At 42.9% G+C, this 21400-nt stretch overlaps 1 protein-coding gene across 6 annotated transcripts in view; it reads right to left on the minus strand.

The window, feature by feature from the left end:
* The window catches only part of UBE2O (ubiquitin conjugating enzyme E2 O), an 85621-nt gene extending 64247 nt beyond the window's left edge, over positions 1–21374 (minus strand). For all 6 annotated transcript variants that reach the window (XM_028717008.2, XM_028717009.2, XM_028717007.2 and 3 more), the window contains exon 1: positions 20797–21374. In XM_028717008.2, the coding sequence (XP_028572841.2) occupies positions 20797–21192 (396 nt within the window). In that variant the 5' untranslated portion in view covers positions 21193–21374. The remainder of the gene's footprint in view (positions 1–20796) is intronic.
* Positions 21375–21400: the final 26 nt, after the last annotated feature.

Raw genomic sequence — 21400 nt, forward strand, 5'->3', positions numbered from 1 at the left:
CTTTGTTGCCAAAGCCCAGTATAGAAAAAAAAGGGTGGAAAAGAGGAATCTTATGAGATGTTTCCTTTTTCAAAGTGGAGCGAATTTTGTTCACTGCATTACAAAGTGGAGCGAATTTATGTTCACTGCATTACAGATTTGGTAGCCAAACAATGAGCTTGCTAACTTCATTTCAGCTATGGCAAATTATGGTCTGTTTGCCCAAACTGAAGGAACTTGGTATAAGAGGGGAAAGGGGGAACGTGAACAGGCAGAAAGCTTTGACCATATAGTTAAACCATGGTTTCTGCATGACACCTGAATCAGTCTACTCCTGACCTGTCCAACCGGTCGATCGTGATATACTGGTCGATTGCAGGGTGTCTGGTCAATCTAATGGGCAGCTCTGGTCAATCTAATGGGTAGATCACTGCCAGTTTTTTTTTAAATAGTTTTATAGTACAATCGCAGTTTCTTGGAAGTTTTACATGCCTGGTCTACTCTAACATGTTCATAATAGATTCAACACACACATGCTATCAGGAGATCAATCAAACCATATCCTTTATCACCTGAGGATAAGAGAGCAACAACAGCTTACTATTTGCAAAGTGCACACAGCTTTTCTATCATTCAAACATGTAATTATCTCTAATGTATTAATGACAGCCATCTCCTGCTCTCGGCTTTTTTTTGCCAAACCAAATATATCTCCCATCTTGAGGTTTTAGGGCTGTGTGTGTGTGTGTGTTTTAAAGTGCTTTTGTTGCAGCTTTTCCGTTACCTTCCTTGAACAGGAGAGATAAATTGCATGTTTTATTCCAGGTCAGTCCCACCAACACCTTAATATTTACTTAACACCTATTATTAGAAAGCCTTACTTGCTACAAACCTGCGTCCTTTGTAGCTGCATCATTTTTTTTGTCATTTGGTCATTGTGCAATCCCCTAGATCGCCTCCCATCCCTCCCCGGGCAATTCTGCTGCCAGCTGATGAGCCCACAGGAGACGGCAGAAGTGCTTATTACTAGTCCCCAACTACATGACCTTACACTCTGCACTATCAAATTTCATCCAATTTCTATTTCTCTATTCTGAGGTCATGCATTACTTTCCTAATCCTTATTTGTATTGACTATGCCTATTGATTGCCAGTCATCAGCAAAATTTGGCAAACAGTTATCATAACTCTTAAGACATTAGAAACAATGAAACTGCATTTAGGCTAGACAGTTGCAATTGTTTCACTTTTAAAAACTTGAGTTGATCTACTTCGCTTCCTTTTGTGTACTGTTTCAAACTCAGGCTCATAAAACAAATCTTTTTTTATTCTCAGTTTCCTTTAAATACAAAAACAATGTCTATTCTGCTTTACCTGTCCCCAATAACTTTTGAAAATTACAAAATGTAAGTATGTAACAAAACTAAGCTTCTCTTGTTCTTAGCTTTTCATAAATATAAAGAATTTAATGTGATCTATCAATGTGACTGAAATATGCATTTTTAAAACCCATAATTATAATCTCTGCACATTTCAAGTCAAGTTCAAAACACACAATATTAACATCACCCAGGCCTCAATCACAGGGCCAAACTGGAGAAGAAGTCAGCAGATTCATGATGTGGCTTCCCTTATTTTTAGAAGATAGACTTAGCTAGTAAAACTGGATGAGAGAAAGAGAGGGGGGTTAATCTTTCCCCTTGAACTGCCTCCTTAGTGTTAACCTCCCATGGTGTGGAGGGTACATGCATATTTTCTTGCTGTGGAGCAAAGGACTGCTGCTGAGAAAGGGATTTTAAAGAGTGGGAAATGGCACCGGCATAAAGGGTTAAACCCTGTTCCCTCAGGAATGCAGCCTTGCTTTGATCTCCTTGGCTGCATTCTTTCTTTGGAGTTGACTCACTCTACCAACATTTCCCCTAGTTTGGCTCTCACTGAGATGGGAAAGCCATGCCTGCACTGCACCAATTCAACAGGGAACATCAGAAGAGCCACTGGCCCATCCAGACCAGCATCCTGCTCTCATGGAGGCCAACCAGATGCCTGTGGGAAAACCGCAAGCACTCGCTCCTCCTGTGATTTCCAGTAACTGGTATTCAGAAGCATCGCTGCTTCCAACAGTGGAGGTAGAGCACAGCCATTGTGGTTGATAGCCTCCTCCTTCATTAATCTGTCTAATCTTCTTCTAAAGCCATCTAGGTTGGCGGCCACCATGGACTTCTGTGGGAGCGAGTTCCATAGTTCAACTATATGCTGCGTAGAGAAGTACCTTTCTGTTCCTGAATTCAGCTTCATTGCATCTCCATGAGTTCTGGCATTATGTGAGTGGGGGGGGAACCTTTCTCTATGTCATGCATAATTTTATAAACTTCTATGGTTGCCTCCTACTCACCTTTTCTCCAAGCTAAAAAGTCCCAAACATCGCAACCTTTCATCACAGGGAAGACGCTCCAACCCCTTGATCATTTTGGTTGCCCTTTTCTGAACTTTTCTCAACTCTACAATATCCTTTTTGAGGTGAATTGACCAGAACAGTATTCCAAAAGTGGTTGCACCACAGATTTGTGTAATATCACTGTGATATTGGCAATTTTATTTTCAATTCCCTAGCCTGGAATTTGCCTTTTTCACAGCCGCCATATCTTCAGTAAGCTATCTACTATGACCCCAAGGCCTCAATTCCTGGTCCATCACCACCAGTTCACATCCCATATGTGTATATGTGAAATAAAGATATTTTGGCCCGGCATGCACCATTTTACATTATCTACTGCGACCCAAAGGTGTCGTTCCTGGTTCATCACTTCACTTCTCCTTCATGCTCCACCACTGGGCAAAGAGCTAGAGCCTGGCTTGCTCCTTGTGAGAGGGTCAGCACACAGTTAACTTAGAGGGGAGGCAATCTTCAGGCAACTATAAATTAGTACAAGCTTCGTCTCTCCACGTTTCTTTTGGTTGTCTGAAGGATCTGCCAACTAACGGGCAGCAACCCTGTGTCAGAAAAGGTAGCCAGGATGCACAATAGCAAAGGATCACTTTAAGAATGGTTATAGCCAAAACTAGTTTCTTCTTTGTAGTTTGTGCAATCCCACAAAGCCTCTTTGGAGGGAGGGCAGGAAAAGCATGTCAGGAACACACTGAACAGGATGGGCTGCAGCTGAGCGGTAGGACATGTGCTTTGCAGGCCAAAGGGCCCAGGTTCAGTCTTGGAAAAATTCGTGTCCATAGTCCTAGGGAATAGCTGCTGAAACAACACTAAACTACAGTGGTACTTCGGGTTAAGAACTTAATTCGTTCTGGAGGTCTGTTCTTAACCTGAAACTGTTCTTAACCTGAGGTACCACTTTAGCTAATGGGGCCTCCCGCTGCTGCCGCACGATTTCTGTTCTCATCCTGAAGCAAAGTTCTTAATCCGAGGTACTATTTCTGGGTTAGTGGAGTCTGTAACCGGAAGTGTCTGTAACCTGGAGTGTCTGTAACCCGAGGTACCACTGTACATGGACCAATGAGCTGATTTGGTTTAAGGTAGCTTCTCGGATCAGGCTCACACTTTGACTCCAAACACCACTTTCTAGGCATTAGTGTGCTCATTTCTTGAAGACAGCAGCAGCAACATATTGGAAGGCATCCTTAGATTTCTAGGAAACAAGTTACACTTGTATGGCAAACCCAGCCACCTGTGTAGACTTTAAATGAAGTGTCTGGAACTTGCCTAATCAAGCTACTTTAATATTCCACTTCCAGTTCTACTGTAAATTCTACCGTAATCATGCATTCACAGAAACACTAGCTTAAAAAGTGAGGTCTAAAATAACAACAGGAAACTGTTCTCCAAAGGCTTTCCCAGGACAATGAAACAACAGAGGTACAGAGAACTTGACCCTAGTGCCAACACTTGATCCAGACATGGTACAAACCACTTTATAAGAAAATTCATTTGTACACTTACTATAGTAAGAGCAGTAGACAACAATCCAGTGTCCCAATATAATGCTAGAAACAATGGACAAAATTAATTGACCACTTTAAAAATGGAACAGTGAATTTAAGTATGGTACAAATGAAGTCACACACCTCACCCATTATAGATGCCCAGCCTAAGAAATCTTAGAAGAATGGGCTTCATGCTTTTCATGTATGCATGTAGCTGAACACAATTCATTACTTCTTTAATGTAAAAATAGCAAGACTAATCCACATCCTTTTGCATGAAGTGGGAAAGCTTTAGAAAGCATTTTTCCAGCAAGGTCTTCCTCACCTGGCTTCTAAAGAGATCAGATAGCACAGTGAAGGAAGGCACCAGCAGGAGAAAGTGCCTCACATCATTACACCAATATAATACCTTTCTTATTAACAGCAAACAGTTTCTATTCATCATCCACATCCACCTAGACTCCAGAAAGCTGCAATGACTGGAGTGATGGATAGGACACCAGACCCCACAGAGGGGAAGGAGGGAAGAGAGAAAGGTTAGAGTCCTTAGTTGTGTGTCTTCATTTGTAACGAAGCCTGCTCAAAAGCAGTTCCAGGGCACTTTTCTGCCCTATATTATTGCCACATAACCTTGGAAGCTGGGCAAAGAGTAATTGCTTTCTAAAAGGATAAATAGTAGGTACACCCTGAAAACGCAAGGGAAACATGACTGAGAAGAAGCCTGTGACCAATAAGGAGAGGCCTCCTATTAGAATGGGGAAATATACTACTACTACTACTACTACTACTACTACTACTACTACTACTAATTTTATTATTTATACCACTCCCACCTGGCTGAGTTTCCCCAGCTACTCTGAGCAGCTTGCAGCATATATAAAACACAGTAAAACATCAAACATTAAAAACTTCCCGATACAGGGCTGACTTCTGATGTCTTCTAAAAGTTATGTAGTTCTTTGTTTCCTTGACATCTGAAGGGAGGGTGTTCCAGACCAACTCAAACTTTTAAAAACTGCATAGAAAATATTGGGAGGGGATCAGTTCTACTGCTTATTTAGATTGTGCTCAAAATTATTTACCAACAGCAAAATGCCATATAATATAAAGAACATTCACATCTGATTCATGTCATAGTTCAAATGAAGACTTGAAGGTCATAACCTGAAAATGTGCAATAATTGTGTGCTTAATCTCTGGTGCACTATTAGCCTCTGCATAAAAATGATGCAGTATAAAACGGCAGGTACAATTCTGAAAAATTACAGGTCTGCAGGCAGTACTGTACTAAGGATTGTACTATAGATGCACCCAGTGCTATTCTTCTAGAAAAAGGAGTGCTGGAACTCACCATGAATGCCTCCCCTATTCTCTTATAATGGCAACGGCGCCCACCTGAGAGGTGCCGAAACTGAGTTCTGGAAAGTTCCGGCTGAAAAAAAGCCCTGGATATACCAACTAAAGCCCCCCCCCCCCCCGGGACCTTACAATGAAGGATACTGGTAAGTAAGAAATCTAAGAAAGAATTCAATATGTACCTATATCACATTTACATGCTATTTCTACTGGCGTCTTAGTTCAACTGGCAAGAGTATGCTGTACCACATTCTTCTTCCCAGAAATATACAGGATGTTAAGGATGAAATTTAGGTGGGGGGGTGAAGCAAGATGTGGCACAAACACATGGTCTAATATATACCCAAGTCTTCAAAAGGCTATGTCTACAACTCTCTCATCAGGCATCTTTTAAACTGAAACTGCCAACTTTTACTGGCTGCCACTGCATCTCTGCCTGTTAACAACCAGTTCTTTGGGTGACATTAGCAGGGGATTACGTTGGTTCCTATACCCTCCAATCACCCTGGTTGATTTCTGCATATTGTATGGTTGTGAAAGGTACAGGAGAAGGCCCAGCTGAAGGTTTTCAGATCAACTGGCAATTATCCTTTAAATAGGGAATTCAGCAGCTAAACCAAGCATAAAAGGTAAAGTTACCCCTGCCCGTACGGGCCAGTCTTGACAGACTCTGGGGTTGTGTGCTCATCTCACTCTATAGGCCGGGAGCCAGCGCTGTCTGCAGACACTTCCGGGTCACGTGGCCAGCGTGACAAGCTGCATCTGGCGAGCCAGCGCAGCACACAGAAACGCCGTTTACCTTCCCGCTAGAAAGCGGTACCTATTTATCTACTTGCACTTAGGGGTGCTTTCGAACTGCTAGGTGGGCAGGTGCTGGGACCGAACGACGGGAGCGCACCCCGCCACAGGGATTCGAACCGCCGACCATGGGATCGGCAAGTCCTAGGCGCTGAGGTTTTACCCACAGCGCCACCCGCGTCCCCTAAACCAAGCATAGCCGCCCTAAAATCTCCCGCCTACCTTTCTTCTGTGAAGTCTCTGCTGTGCCTACAAAAACTGCCTGCCAGAAATCCAGCTGCTGTGCACATCGGAAATATTTCCTGCTCTCCCACACACTGCTCAAAACTATTTTTACTTATACCCTGTGATTTTTTCCGCTCATCTCCTTTAACACCTAACTTTTAACATCTTGGCCTACCTGAACTGTAAACTCTTCAGGGCCTGGTCTCTGAGAATCTTGGTTATCAATAGCAAGCTTTTATAGTTCTAGAGGCTAACATGAGATAGGAACCATTGCACAGACAGAAATCATTGCACAGCAGAATAAGCAAGTCTGTTGACGAACACTGGCCAAAAAAATGCCCTTTTCAAATTATTTAACTGAATTTTGGTGAAGGTTCTTGCTTGTACCAGTGCTATTTTTCTAGAATAAGAAGTTATAATAGCAATGTTGCCCACTAGAGAGGTGCCGGAACTGAGTTCTGGTAAGTTCTGGCTGAAATGAGCTAAAACAAAACCAGAATGAAAGAAGAAAAATGCCTTTTTATTAAAAACTACAACCATGTTACAACACTCAGAGGTAAAAAGTGCATTCTAGATGTTCACCACCCTTTACCTAAAACAACTCATTTTATAAAGCCTGCATTAGAAACAGAAGTCTCTCCAGAAAAATCAGCACAGCGAAGTCTATGGGAGGAAAGCTTGCAATATCAGTCAAGATGCCAGAGTCCCTCATCAAATACTTATCTCATTCAAAACAAGCAATTTCTTATAATTTCTACCCTGAATTTTGCAAAGATCACACAAACACTTTTCCTACGCTGCCAAGTTTCAAAACAAACTGCTGAGCCATTTTGAACAATAAGGCATAGAATCTACTGCCCTTCGCCCAATTTCTCATTGTGCCACTCAACCTTAACACAGGGCTATGATTGTTGCCTGAAGTAATGTAAGTTAATAATATTCATAATAAATCAAAACAGAGGCATTTAATTTTTCTGCTCCTGTACCTTCCCCCACTACTACATATTTTTTTATATAAAAGGTATTATAGGAGCTGAATTTCAATTTCTCATGGACACAGTTTTGTACAATGCATCTATAGCAAGAAGAAATCATAGATGCTAAGGTAATAGAAGGTGGACAAGGTTACTTCACAAATCCAGACTACTGATCCACACTTCTGCTCTACATATAAACGTATATTGTGCTAGGTTTTCTCTCTCATCTTCCTTTTCACGTGTACAATTGAGTTGCATTTCCTGAAAGTAGAGATGTCAGTACACAAGCTCTCAAGGTTCGATTTTAGGCATGGTTATGATTTGCTGAATGTTTGCTATTAAAAATGTATAGGTATGCCACTGGTCAATGTGGTAGTAAAGAACTGGATTCAAAGACCTTATTACTCAATAATGCAGAATAGATCAGCCCTATTCCACTTCTCCTATTACTATAGTATTCCTGGTTATTAAAAAAATAGCATTTGGGAAGTAAAAGAATTATCAAATAAAAAACAGGACTATTTCTGAACTGAACAGAACGAAGTAGAATCAGCCCTTTAGCTTGGAAGTGAAAAGGGGCAGCTGACAAATTAGCTCGCTTATCTAGATGGCTCCACAGATGTTCTGTAATACAGGTAGCCATTGTGCCAACATAAAAGCAATCCATTATGGCTGCATTCATTATAATCCTCTCAAAAGGTCTTTGTTCTAAACATACCCATATTCTAATACTAGAAAGGTCTTTGAGGGCTAAGGAGTGGGCCAACACCACCTTGCTCAAGCCACAATTTCTATAATGCATAATGCACTTTTAAACAGACATCCTGACAGCTTATTAAGTATGAATCTTAGCCTGTATACTGGCTGCAAACAAGTGGTTGTTTTTTTTTGGTTTTTTTTTAAATGCTGCTGGTTATCAAATTGCTTTGGCAATTGCTCAGCTACAGCTCCAAGTTTCTACAGACTCCAGGTAATTGTTAGTGGCTAGCTAAGCTCTTTCTTAGTTGCTAGCCCTTCTCATGAATGCGCCCCAAACCATAGCAAAATGTAGCATAGGCCCACTGGGGATGCAAAGGACCAGAACAACAACTTAGGTGGCTTCATCACTGCTTCTTACTCTGGGATTGCCACCCTTTCTTCACCCATTTTTAAAATGGGGAATCCAGACTCTGTTGTTGGGAATCCAGTGGTTTGACTTACCTTGTTTTTTCGGACTTCATTTGCAGTAGGGGTGGTTTGTTTGTTTGAAAAACAAATCAATTGCATTACCAGTCGCCCCGTGTGAAGAGGCAAGGCACTCTTGTGCAATTGGGACTGCTATATTTTTAGGGAAATACATCCACAGCTTTCTTCTTTCCTTCCCCCTTACTTTTTATCATACCATGTGATGAATGAGCAGATTAGTGATATCAATTGCCTTAGTGTCAGCATCTGCTCAGCTGATAAAGAGGGTACAGTATAATCATTTCCTCTAATATTTTCTCGCAACAAAATAGCACTATTTTGCTATTAAAAAGTGAAAAGCGAAAATAATGTAGTATGATTAGTAATTAAATCTTTCCCCTGAGGGGACAAACAGAGACTGACACTAGGGCAATATGGCCAGGGGTGGGGGTGGGAACGGGACTTTTCTTTCTGGCCGCAATCAAAAGGAAGGAAATATGGACAGAATCTGAAAACAGGAAACTTTTCATTAACACTGGAAATAACTTTTGAGTGGCACTTATAAGTAAACATTGTAGGTGGATCTTAGCTAGGGAACAGAGCACAGTGCTATACTAAGTGTAGTGTGGAATCTCAGTTTTAACAACATTTAGAGTGGTACCTCGGGTAATATATGATTCAGGTTACATACGCTTCAGGTTACAGACTCCGCTAACCCAGAAATAGTACCTCGGGTTAAGAACTTTGCTTCAGGATGAGAACAGAAATTGTGCTCCGGCGGCGCGGCAGGCCCTATTAGCTAAAGTGGTGCTTCAGGTTAAGAACGGACCTCCAGAATGAATTAAGTACTTAACGCGAGGTACCACTGTATAAAGGTAAAGGTACCCCTGCCCGTACGGGCCAGTCTTGACAGACTCTAGGGTTGTGCGCCCATCTCACTCAAGAGGCCGGGGGCCAGCGCTGTCCGGAGACACTTCCGGGTCACGTGGCCAGCGTGACAAAGCTGCATCTGGCGAGCCAACGCAGCACACGGAAACGCTGTTTACCTTCCCGCCAGTAAGCGGTCCCTATTTATCTACTTGCACCCGGGGGTGCTTTCAAACTGCTAGGTTGGCAGGCGCTGGGACCGAACAACGGGAGCGCACCCCGCCGCGGGGATTCGAACCGCCGACCTTTCGATCGGCAAGCCCTAGGCGCTGAGGCTTTTACCCACAGCGCCACCCGCGTCCACCACTGTATAGCTAACTACAAAAGAACAATGCTTCACTAAAGTATGGAACCACCCTAAAAAAAGCAGACACTGCAATTCTCTTTTTCAGATAAATGGTGTTACCCTTCAGAATAGCAAGGGCACATGCTTCAAAGAGACTAATTCCTGCTCTTCCAGTAGCTGTTTTCTTAGATACAAAAATTCTTATTGCGCTATGGTGACTAAAATGCTGCTTTGCTCTTTATCTTCTGCCTACTCCAAACAGTGCCTTGGGAAAACAACTGGAAGCCCCAAATCTCTTAACTGAGCAATTATTCAATGATCACATACTTTTATCTTACTGGAAGAATTTTATCTTTTCACCAGATTTAACATCAGCAGCTACTTTTAAAATTATTTACATATACTATTATGAAAGCTGAAGAAGTGATACTGTTTCACAGCATAAAACAGTAACTGCTAAAACCACATTGTTTCCAATAAACTGAAAACAGGAACCCAAGGAAGAACATTAAAAAGCAATAAAAAACATCTGTTTGCAGCTGTCCTCTGAAGTAAACGCTACAGAAAAAAGCATGCATAAGTTGCCCTTCATTCCAAACACCTTCCGTTAAGCACATGCTTTTTAAAGATAACCAATACTTTTGCGCATATTTGCCAAAATATGGTAAGTTGCAGTTTAGATTACAAAACCAATAAGAAAAAAAATATTAGAAAGCCACACCATTTACAGCTGCTCAGTCTTAAAGCACAATATCTCAACCAAGTCACATTCAATTGTACAACAGATTTAAGAATGATTACTTCTGACCTGACACTATATGATAGTAGGACTAGAACCCTATTAAAATACTTTTTATACCACTGAAACACATGCAATTAAGTGCTTGCTTCTGTCCTTGGGAAAACCAAACATGTAAGCACTTTAATCATTTAATAATCTATTATCACAACTTTTGGTTATACAGCAAAATCCAATGTTAGTAAGAGTAAACTCATTGAAATAAATGGACTTTAACTTACACTACCTCAGTTTCTTACATACACAGATATGAGGTAATACTTTGCAGAATAACACATTAAAAATAATGTGTTTACTTTAGTTATAACAAAAACATTTTTAAAAGAGAGACACAAGAACAAAGGTAAAATATTTACTCTAGACAACTGATCAAAATAGTTTGCTACAAAGGCAAAATGCATATTTTCAAGAGGAGATGAAAATTAAGTGTCTATCTCCTTAGAAGTGCTTTGTACATAGAACTTGTGCATTTTGGAGCAGTGAGGAAGCTCATTTACAGCCTAAGTATTTTGAATACTTGTGTAGCTACTGCTTAACTTCCCATTATAGTTTAAACATATCTTTTTGTTTTCTTATTTTATCATCAGGTTATTGCTTTTTAAAAATAATGTGCAATTAAATCTCTTGAGCAGCACTTCTTTGAAAAATTATGGGATTAAAATATATATGCAATGATCATCTTATCTCTCCTGCAACACTGCAGCAGATTAGTTGATGCAGTTTGTGTTACAACTGCCTGCAGACAGAACAGAGACAATGACTCCTCATCCTAAAGACATCTGGAGAGCAAGGAATACATACATTTGCTACATAGAAAGGTAAAAGACTTTGCGCAGCAAATGTCAGTATACTTGGTGTTTTCACTACTTTCTGTATATTTTAAGACATTTCAATTTTAAGAATTATATGCTTAAAAAAATAAGATCCCCCAAAATCATTAGTCTAACCATACGTCCCGTTGCCCAAATGAATTATACATATTATAACAAATGCAGCCGTAACAAACTTTGTTTGCAGTTTGCATAGAAGTCACATGTATCACATAACATTCTGGGAACCGTTTAGGTAATGACTTAATCACTTGTCCTTTTATTGGAGTAGAAGATATTTCTATTTCATTACTTCATTTTGAATAGGGTATTAAAGAGGTCTGTTACTCATTATGTATCTGTGAAACCCTTACATAGAATGATCCAGAACTATAAGATGAATAGTATTTGGTATGCTAATGAGACTCAGCTCTGTTTTCTACTTTTCATCAGACCCAGGTCTGACAGTGGAATTACCCGACTGGTTGATTAGAGGGTGTCAACAACTATTTCAGGGCAGTGGGCATATTTGGGAATGTAATAAACTTTGGGGGCACCACACACACATGCTATGCAACTATGCGCACATCTTACACACTCACCCCTCCCACCAAACACTTAGACTCGAAAGTACAGTGGTACCTCGGGTTAAGAACTTAATTCATTCCGGAGGTCCGTTCTTAACCTGAAGCACCACTTTAGCTAATGGGGCCTCCTGCTGCCCGATTTCTGTTCTCATCCTGAAGCAAAGTTCTTAACCCGAGGTACTATTTCTGGGTTAGCGGAGTCTGTAACCTGAAGCATCTGTAACCTGAGGTACCACTGTAGTCTTCTGTTGACTACATTTTTCCTCGCCTTTTGCAATTAAGCTCAAAAACTAAATCCAATAGACTCTTTCAAATCTAATTGGGGAGTAATCTTCCAGGAGAGTGCAACCAAGGAAATGGTTAACTTTGTGCATTAAATCACCTTCTGTTGGAACCAAATTTCAGGCCTAATGGCTGAGCGTAAGAGATGATGTAGCCAATAGAAGGTTTATTCCAAACCTAGCAGCAGCTTCACAAACACAATTTCATCAGATTGGGCACAGCTGGGGCGGGGACGATTTATATTTTCATTCCCAGTGGTGACCCCCCCCCCCAAATGCCCCCACACTGCAATTAGCCTTCAAAAAACTGAAGACCCAATATTAAGGAAGGGGAGGAAGTCACTGTGGGGGCCAGGAAGGTCCTGACAGGAACACATACACCCACAAGCGCTATGTTGGTAGTTTCAAGGGTTAGGCTGAGGAGGAACAAAGGCAGATATGATGACAGGGAGACTTGGGGCTACCTCCCTTCATTCTCACAACAACCCTGTGAAGCATAGCTGTCAACGTTTCCCTTTTTTAAAGGGAAGTTCCCTTATTCCGAATAGATTCCTCGCAAGAAAAGGGAAAAGTTGACAGCTATGCTGTGAATTGAGCTAGTCAGGGAACGAACAACTTACTCAAAGTCACCCAGTGAGCTTCATAAATGAACTGGGAGTCGAACTCCGATCTTGCTGGCCTGAGTCAAAATTCTAACTACTACAATAAATTCTGGCATTACTAGACTTGGAATACTTAGCTCTCACCTGTGGCTCCTGGAAGCTGTCAGCATGTGACAGTGGCCACACCCGGAGAATGGCTTTGACTGGCCAGCTAAACCAGGTGAGGGTAGCCGATGTGTCTCAAACCCTCAGTGAGTTTGGGAATTCCCCTGCGAGACTCCAGCAGATTGAGTGGATGAGACCAATAGCGGGTTTAATGGTCAAGAAGGCGGTTTCTACATGTGCTGTAGAGGGAAGTGAGGGCAAATGGGGCTCGTCAATTTGGGAAGGCAGCCTATTTGGGAAGGAAGACTCTGATCCTAAACCTTCACTGCCTTGTGGCGAAAGGCTAAGGAGTAAATCCTATATAGTGGAGTCCCCAAGATGGTTTCATGCCTCCTTCCAGCAACTCCTGCAGCCAAGTTGGTGCCAAATGTATTGATCTGCTTTCCTTTGGACCATGTTAGTGAGGTCAAGGGTGGGTCTTGATGTCTGGGCAGCCTAGGAGCTCCATACACACTGCCAGGCTTGCACCCCGGGGAGGTCACTTCGGAGCTGCTAACACAGTGGTTTGACTTCACACTCAGAGGTGCACTCCACTGTCTCTTGAGACAGATGGATGCTAACAGCACATAGTAACATTAGCTAACAAAATCCACACTAGCTAATGAATCTTGGGTGTAAGGACTATCCAGAAAGATAAGATTCCCATCACTGCTCTGAGACAGGCTGCTGGAATTGTCATTCAAGGAGACACTTAAAAATAAAGATTTCAAAAGCACAAGCCCCAAGTTTATATACTGAAATAAAATTAATCACAGACTTTAACCTGCAGAGTGAACTAAGGAAAGTAAATGGCGAGTAACCTCGCAATAAATACAACAGTAATGGAGCAGGCTATTCATTCAATTCTACAGACCTACAGCAATTCCAGTAAGCCTTTTGTTTTCCTTCAGTCTCAAACCACTGTGAATGCCAGGTGGTTCCTAAGTAATCCCCCAAGAGAGTAAAATAAATGTCAGAAGCAAGAGGTTTGCTAGATGTGGTTTCTTAGGTGGGTAACATAGAATAATGTTTCAGAGCATTAAAAACCTAAGCTAATGCATCATAACTCCCAATTTTTCAAACCAATCAGCATTTATTCTTACCCCCTCAACAATATTTAATGCAAGGGCTGTTTATCTTTCTGATATCCTCTACATACTGAGAGATTTGAAATATATATTGACAATTATGACTCACATTAATGTTTGTAATGAATAAAGGCTGATTGCCCTGAGAAAAGTTGAGAGTTCGGGATGCTATTTTAGCTGAAAAGCACAACAAACTCAAAGGGGGAAAATAATACCAGCTTTTGTTTTGCTACAGCAGCATTTATTTTATTTTGTTGTACACCACCCTTCAATCCAAGAGTCACAGGGCGGTGAGCAATAAAATACAAGAAAACACGTGAGACTTCCCCAAGTCATTTGCTGAGCTGCAAGGGTGTCATAAAGGGCTCAGGATTATTCTAACTGCCACAAACTTAAACAATCAGCACACAGGGTTCAGGGACAAGAAAGGGTTCAATGTTCTTGGTGTAAAAATAATTAATTAAGAAACACTCATGAACGCTGGTGGCGCTGTGGTCTAAACCACTGAGCCTAGGGCTTTCTGATTGGAAGGTCGGCAGTTCGAATCCGCACAATGGGGTGAGCTCCCGTCGCTCGGTCCCAGCTCCTGCCAACCTAGCAGTTCGAAAGCACGTCAAAGTGCAAGTAGATAAATAGGTACCGCTCCAGCGGGAAGGTAAACGGCATTTCCGTGCGCTGCTCTGGTTCACCAGAAGCGGCTTAGACATGCGACCTGGAAAAACTGTCTGCAGACAAATGTCGGCTCCCTCGGCCAGTAAAGCGAGATGAGCGCCGCAACCCCAGAGTCGTTCACAACTGGACTTAACGGTCAGGGGTCCCTTACCTTTTACATGAACATAGACATGTTTCTAGAAACAGAGAACACATCCACAGGTCTCTATGCACCTCTCCACTGGCCTACTAATTGAACTGTTATTAATCAAACTCATCACCTACCTCTCCAACTATGAGGCTTCCCCAAACCACCATTTTCCTGCATGATATGCTTATACAATTTTGTTAGAACATAATTTAGACCAAACTAGGGGCAGGTGGAAGGGTGACAGCATTTTATACAGTTTCATCCAAAGCCCATGAAATTGTATAATTTGAGTCTTTTAGGTTTATTAGAATATATTTTAATACTTAAGAAGATGGTCTGTATAAGCTAATGCTTTAACCTCCTGGTTAAAGATATCTTAGTCAATAGAGTATGAGTTTTAATCAATTCACTTTGCATGTATGTACATAAACCCCACAGAATTACTCTCTGGAAAGTGGTGCATGAACGAATCACAGCAAGTAGATGGAGAGGGGTGTGTGTGTGTGTGTGTGTGTGTGAAATAAATAATAATAATAATAATAATAATAATAATAATAATATAAATAGTTTCAACATCATTTCTTTAAAAAAACTAGTACAGTGGTATCTCGGGTTACATACGCTTCAGGTTACATACGCTTCAGGTTACAGACTCTGCTAACCCAGAAATAGTACTTTGGGTTAAGAACTTTGCTTCAGGATGAGAACAGAAATCGTGCAGCAGCAGCAGCAGCAGCAGCAGCAGGAGGAGGAGGAGGCCCCATTAGCTAAAGTGGTGCTTCAGGTTAAGAACAGTTTCAGCTTAAGAACGGACCTCCAGAACAAATTAAGTACGTAACCAGAGGTACCACTGTATTTGAAAAATTGAAGTGTGTACAATATTAAACATGAAACAGAACGTAAAGAATACAAGTGGTGGAATTAAACATCAAGCCATGCATTATAGCTTGTCAGATGGAATGATTCCCCCTTTCCCTCCTTCTGCACTGTTCTAAGGGCTCTTTTGACACACATATCCCAGCCAATTTCAAAGGGACACAAAGCAAGAGAAGGGGAAAACCCCTTATAGGGCTCCTTAGGCGAATCCTGCCCAAGCTTTGCAGGCTTTAGTATTGAGCACCTTTTACAGCAGGGGTGACTAACTTATATTCATCCTTGGCCAATCCGGGGGTGGGGGTGGGGGCACATGCCAACAGGGATGCAACCAAAATGAGTCTCACACAAAACACAAACCTTCCTCCTCAGCTGATTTGTACAGATTATCTGGGAAGGGGGCATTGACTTGATGAATGGGGAGGTGGCAATTTGTATCTCCATCAGCTAGCTGGGTTCTGTGGATGCGAATTACCCCCTTCCCAGCTCATCATATCAGTCACCTGATGAATGTAAGTCACCGGACCCAGCTCATCACATGTTGAACCTGATATCTGGAGGGGGCAATTTCCATTACCATCAGGGTGCTGAGCTGGGAAGAGAATACTGCATCTCCTTTGTTTTGTTTTCTTTTTGCTTCCTCCAGCACCAAAATTAGTTGGGCCTTGAGTGCCGGATCAGGCCCCCAGGTTGGGAGTTAGCCACTTCTGTTTTACAGTATCATTCTTTAAGCAACAGTACATCTACCACTAGGTAAATACCACGTCAAGAGGAGGATAAATCTCCAAAGCAAATTCTGGACAATTGGCATTTGTACATTACCATGAGCAGGATTTACTTGCAAAATAAATAAAAGGGGCCCAAAATATTTCCAAATTAAACAGGAACACTGTTTTTATTTATCATACTTGTCAACTGAATACATGTTGCAACTCTAGTATAACGGAGAAACCAACCTACAAGGCAAGTTAGATAGCAACTAACCAATTTATGACCTATTCTTACATGCACTTAGACATGGGTAGGCAAACTAAGGCCCGGGGGCTGGATCCGGCCCAATCGCCTTCTCAATCCGGTCCACGGACAGTCCTGGAATCAGTGTGTTTTTACATGAGTAGAATGTGTCCTTTTATTTAAAATGCATCTCTGGGTTATTTGTGGGGCATAGGAATTCGTTCATATTTTTTTGGGGAAATATATAGTCCGGCCCCCCACAAGGTCTGAGGGACTGGGGACTGGCCCCCTGCTGAAAAAGTTTGCCGACCCCTGCACGTACACAACTATAGGTTAAAATAAGGCTACACTATGCGAAGCAAACCAAAGAAAAAGAACTCAGAACAGATTTTTCAGTAATCTCATTTATGAGTCAAGGCTAAGAAATCAATGGAACAAACCATAGGGGGAGAAGGAATGTGCATGCAACTTTTGGTGGTAGATAGAAATTAATACCAATAGCCCAGTGAGTCCTACAAACTGACATGAAATCAATAAAGTTTTCATTTTAAGAAAATATATACTGGTATATTATTAATTCCAACTGCAGTAATTGTGTCTAGTTCTCTAAAATGCTGAGGATTTGCAAGTTTTACACAAAGCCACCACTAATAGCCTAGAAAGTATCTTTATTTTGCCAAAATACCTAACTGTTAATATGCAGAAACAAGTACCGTATTAGCCTGAATATAAGCCACACTCCCCCCCCCCCCCACAATTCTGACTGCGAAAAGTTAAAATGCGGCTTATATTTGCGACCTTATGATATCCCTGCTAAAACACCTGCCCTAGGTCCGCCACCCTGCCTTGCCTTCCAGCGCTGGAATGGAAAGTGTGCCCCCGTCCAGGATACCATCACGAGGGCCAGTCGGGGGGGGGGGGGGGAGGACAACAGCGCCTCTCCCAATTGCAGCTCCCAAGCCTCCCCCCCCCCGAAAAGAAGGGGGGAGGTGGGGAGCCTGCCAGCAAAGTGGCACAGCTCCCCCCACCCCAGGAAGCAGCCCGGGAGCATGGGGGAATAGTACCCGTAGGATTTTCTTCTACATTTGCCATTTACGGGTGTGAGTGCCTGTGGAATTTAAAGGGGGCAGCTTATATTCGGGTATTGTCTCCCCCCCCCCCCCCAATTTTTTTAAAGGTGTGGCTTATTTGCAGGTACGGCTTATATTTGGATCAATACAGTACCAACTCTTTTCTGTTTCTACTAATGCAGCTGCTATTTTACAATATCTGTATTCCTCACCGTAACAGACTTGAGACAAATGAAAATGAAAGAATTGGGTTGGGCTCTTTGCATTATTTTTAGTGTTACGATTGGATTAATGAGAGATAATTTTACAAAATTGCTCAGCAGCACTTCACAACAAAGCAATGAACCACAACCTATGTATTATGTCCATTATTTCAGACATGCCTTCCTAAACTGCACCACCTAATTCCCAGAGGGGGAGGAAGAGGAGAAAAAGGTGTAATGGGAAATGATTGTTTATATAGTTACCTGGCTTGCATGGGGCAGTACAAACCTGGTTGAAAGTATACACACAAATCTGGAAACATTTCCTGTGACACCTATTTATTGTGACAAAGACAGGAAACTCCAACAATTACTGGCTAGTTGGTATACATTGTGAGATATGCTGGTGAGTTTTGATCCACTCCACCTACTTAGAGAGAAGTAAAAAATTCATGGTGGGTCTGAATCTGAGAAAGGGATTGGTCAAAGTTTTTAAGCCTCTTATCTATGGAAAAAACAGGATCTTCACTCATGCAATTGTAATCCTATGGATTTTAAGCTATCTGAAACCTAAAATAAAATGTAAATTAAATTCACTCACTTGACACTCAAAGAATATACATTTTGGCATAAATACTGAGTAGTGGGTGGCAGTGCTTATTTATTTATTATATTATATCCCACCCATCCTCTAAAAAACTCAAGGTGAAATTTATGGTTCTCATCCTCCCCTATTTTATTCTAATCTATTGAAACAGGACAATCACCATAACTTAGCTCAGGCCAAGAACACTCAGTGAAGTTCTTGGCTTTGTGGCGATTTGAACCAGAATCTCCCCAATCAGCATCGGCATCTCCATCATTTTATTATTTATACCCCACCCATCTGACTCAGTTTCCCCAGCCACTCCGGGTGGCTTCCAACATAAATAAAAACAAAATAAAACACTTAACATTTAACAATTTGCCTATCACCACACCATATTTAGGGGCTTTATAGGCTGCTGGAATTCCATTTAAAGTTGAATTTCTAGTACCGTATCATGTTGGGCGGGTTGGTCTTCATATATGGGAGCTATATATAAATTTAGAAAGGCTCTGTAATGGTCTACACCTACTATTTTGCAAATTCCATGATTTCCAAGTTCTGTCTCACTGTGGAAATAAGGAAAACTAGATAAAATGCAAAATTCTGATGAAGAACCTATCACAAAGAAAAAGCTTCCAAGCTTATTCCTGCAAAGGAGAAAGCTCATCCTGCATTTGAGAAATGTGTCCATTTATGTAGCAACAGAAGCCTTTCACTTTTAGGTTGTAGCTTTGAAGGTCTCCCCCGCCCCCAAGTGACGTTGTTATCTGCTCTGTATGAACTTAATGGACTGTGTTGCAGGGTTGGGGGTGGGGAGACTAAAAGTGACTTAAAACATGCCGGTTTTAAAATTAATGCACCACTTCCTTTGAGAGGCGCACACAATTTCCATATCAAAGACACCGCGACTCAGAATTGCTTATAGTACTTCCACCCATCATAGCATGCAGTTCCTCTGTTACTATATCACAAGCTTTTCGATCCATGCAACATTCATTTATAAGTCCTCTTGGTATGACTTTAGTGTCCACCCCTTCCCGCTAATCTCGTGCCTCATATGTATCACCACTCAATGAAATTTGAGAAGTAGTTAGAGTTCACTAGACATAAGGCCCTTGTCAACATTCCAAATAACATGTAGTTACTAGCTTACAGATGCACTTGTGAGGGAAAATGTAGAGTCATGAACTCACTCAGGTCTGCACCCCATGGGCACACACAGGAGCCTTTTTATTTAGGCCTCAACTTTGCGCTCATTATGTAAGTTACACAGCACAAACACTTACCCATTTCCTATGTAAACAGGGGGTTGGGGAGGTTGCAGGGGTTTTTGCCCCAATGAATTCCTAGCCTTCAACATCTCACACTTGCAACATTCCCTCTGCTTATGCCACAAAGCAATGTCTAGTACAGTGTAGCAAAAAACTGAAAACAACCATATTAGTATAAAATATTTGTTTGGAGTTTAACAACAGATTGTGGAGAACAATATTAATACCCTCATCATGTTTTAGCAAGCAGCATTACAGAAACCTAAATTAATCTAAATGATTGCTAATGAAATGCACATTAAGTCATAATTGTTCCCGGAAGCTTTCTGTACACCCTAAACAATATCCATCCCCACATATATTTGAAATCCTACAGCTTTACTGTATCATCTGCTTAAAAAACCCAAACTGAATTTTATGCAGTTCCCAGAACAAGAAACCCTCAGCAGATATCACTGCAGGAAGTCAGAGAGGCCACAATTAAGCTCAAGAATGAAGATTTCCAATAGATCACCTGAATTCCCACCCAATACAGAATTGCAGGTAGATGCCCAGATCGGGAGCATGCAGAACTGAGATTGTATCTCTTGGGGAATATATTCACTATTGCGGAATATAGTATTTTCAGGAGCTATGAGCAAAGAGAGAAGAATGTGGTTCTCTCTTTCCTTTGTGGTGCAGAGAGCATAATGGGTGGGAGAGAGGAGGCCTAACGAATAGAAAACCCGTTTGGTCCAGAAGCTGCTGCGCATCCTTAACTGGTGCAAGGTGGGCCCCTGCGAGGCGTGATTGAGACACGAGGCCAGGAGCTGCCTTTCCGCAACCCCCGAGTCAGAGGCCATGCCCAACCTTCCGGGGGTGGGGGGCACCCCAGATACTACACCCACCCACATGGCCTGGAGCCTCACACCCCACGGAGACCCTGCCCTTCCTCCGGAGTCCTGCCTAAGGAGCCCCCCTCCCCAGCTACTATCCCCCTCCCTCCCTCCCTCGCCGCCGTGTATGCAGATGAGATGCAGACGAGATGCAAACGAGGCCCAGGGCGGCGGCGGCGGCTGCTTCTCCTCCTCCTCGGTTACCTTGGTCTCCTTGACGTGCTGCTTAATGCCCTCCGGGTACCACTGGACGCGCACGTAGCCGCGGCGGAGGGGGCTCCCTCGGCTCTCCTCCCCGCCGCAGGGGCCCCCGGACTCGGAGCCCCCCGAGCTGCCCGCTCCGCCTCCCCCGGGGCCGCCGCCGCCGCCACTGCTCCCTCCGCCACCGCCGCCTCCTGCTCCGGGGCCTCGCCCCCCGTCGTCGTCCTCGGAGTCGGAGTCCTCGCCGTGCATGACGCGGACGAGGCCGAAGCGCACCGAGCCCCGGTAGCGGCCGGACACCAGGTCGTGGGTGAAGAGCAGCCTCTGGGAGCCGGCGGCGGGGAGGGCGGCCGTCGCCGGGGCTGCCGGCGGGGCAGCGGGAGCAGGCGGCTCCGCCATGGTGGTGGCTGAGGCGGGGAGAAGGAAGGGAGGGGGAGAAGGAGGGAAGGAGGAGGAGAAGGAGAAAAAGAAACGAGGAGGAGGAGGGAAGAGGAGGAGGAAGAGGAAGGGATGGCGGCGGCGGCGGCAGCAGCAGCAGCAACGGCGGCCGCTTGGCCCACACAGCGCAGTCACCGTTCGGCGGGGGCGGGGCTACAACGGCTAGGCC

Source organism: Podarcis muralis, chromosome 2 (assembly GCF_964188315.1).
Source record: "Podarcis muralis chromosome 2, rPodMur119.hap1.1, whole genome shotgun sequence".
Lineage (NCBI taxonomy): Eukaryota > Metazoa > Chordata > Lepidosauria > Squamata > Lacertidae > Podarcis > Podarcis muralis.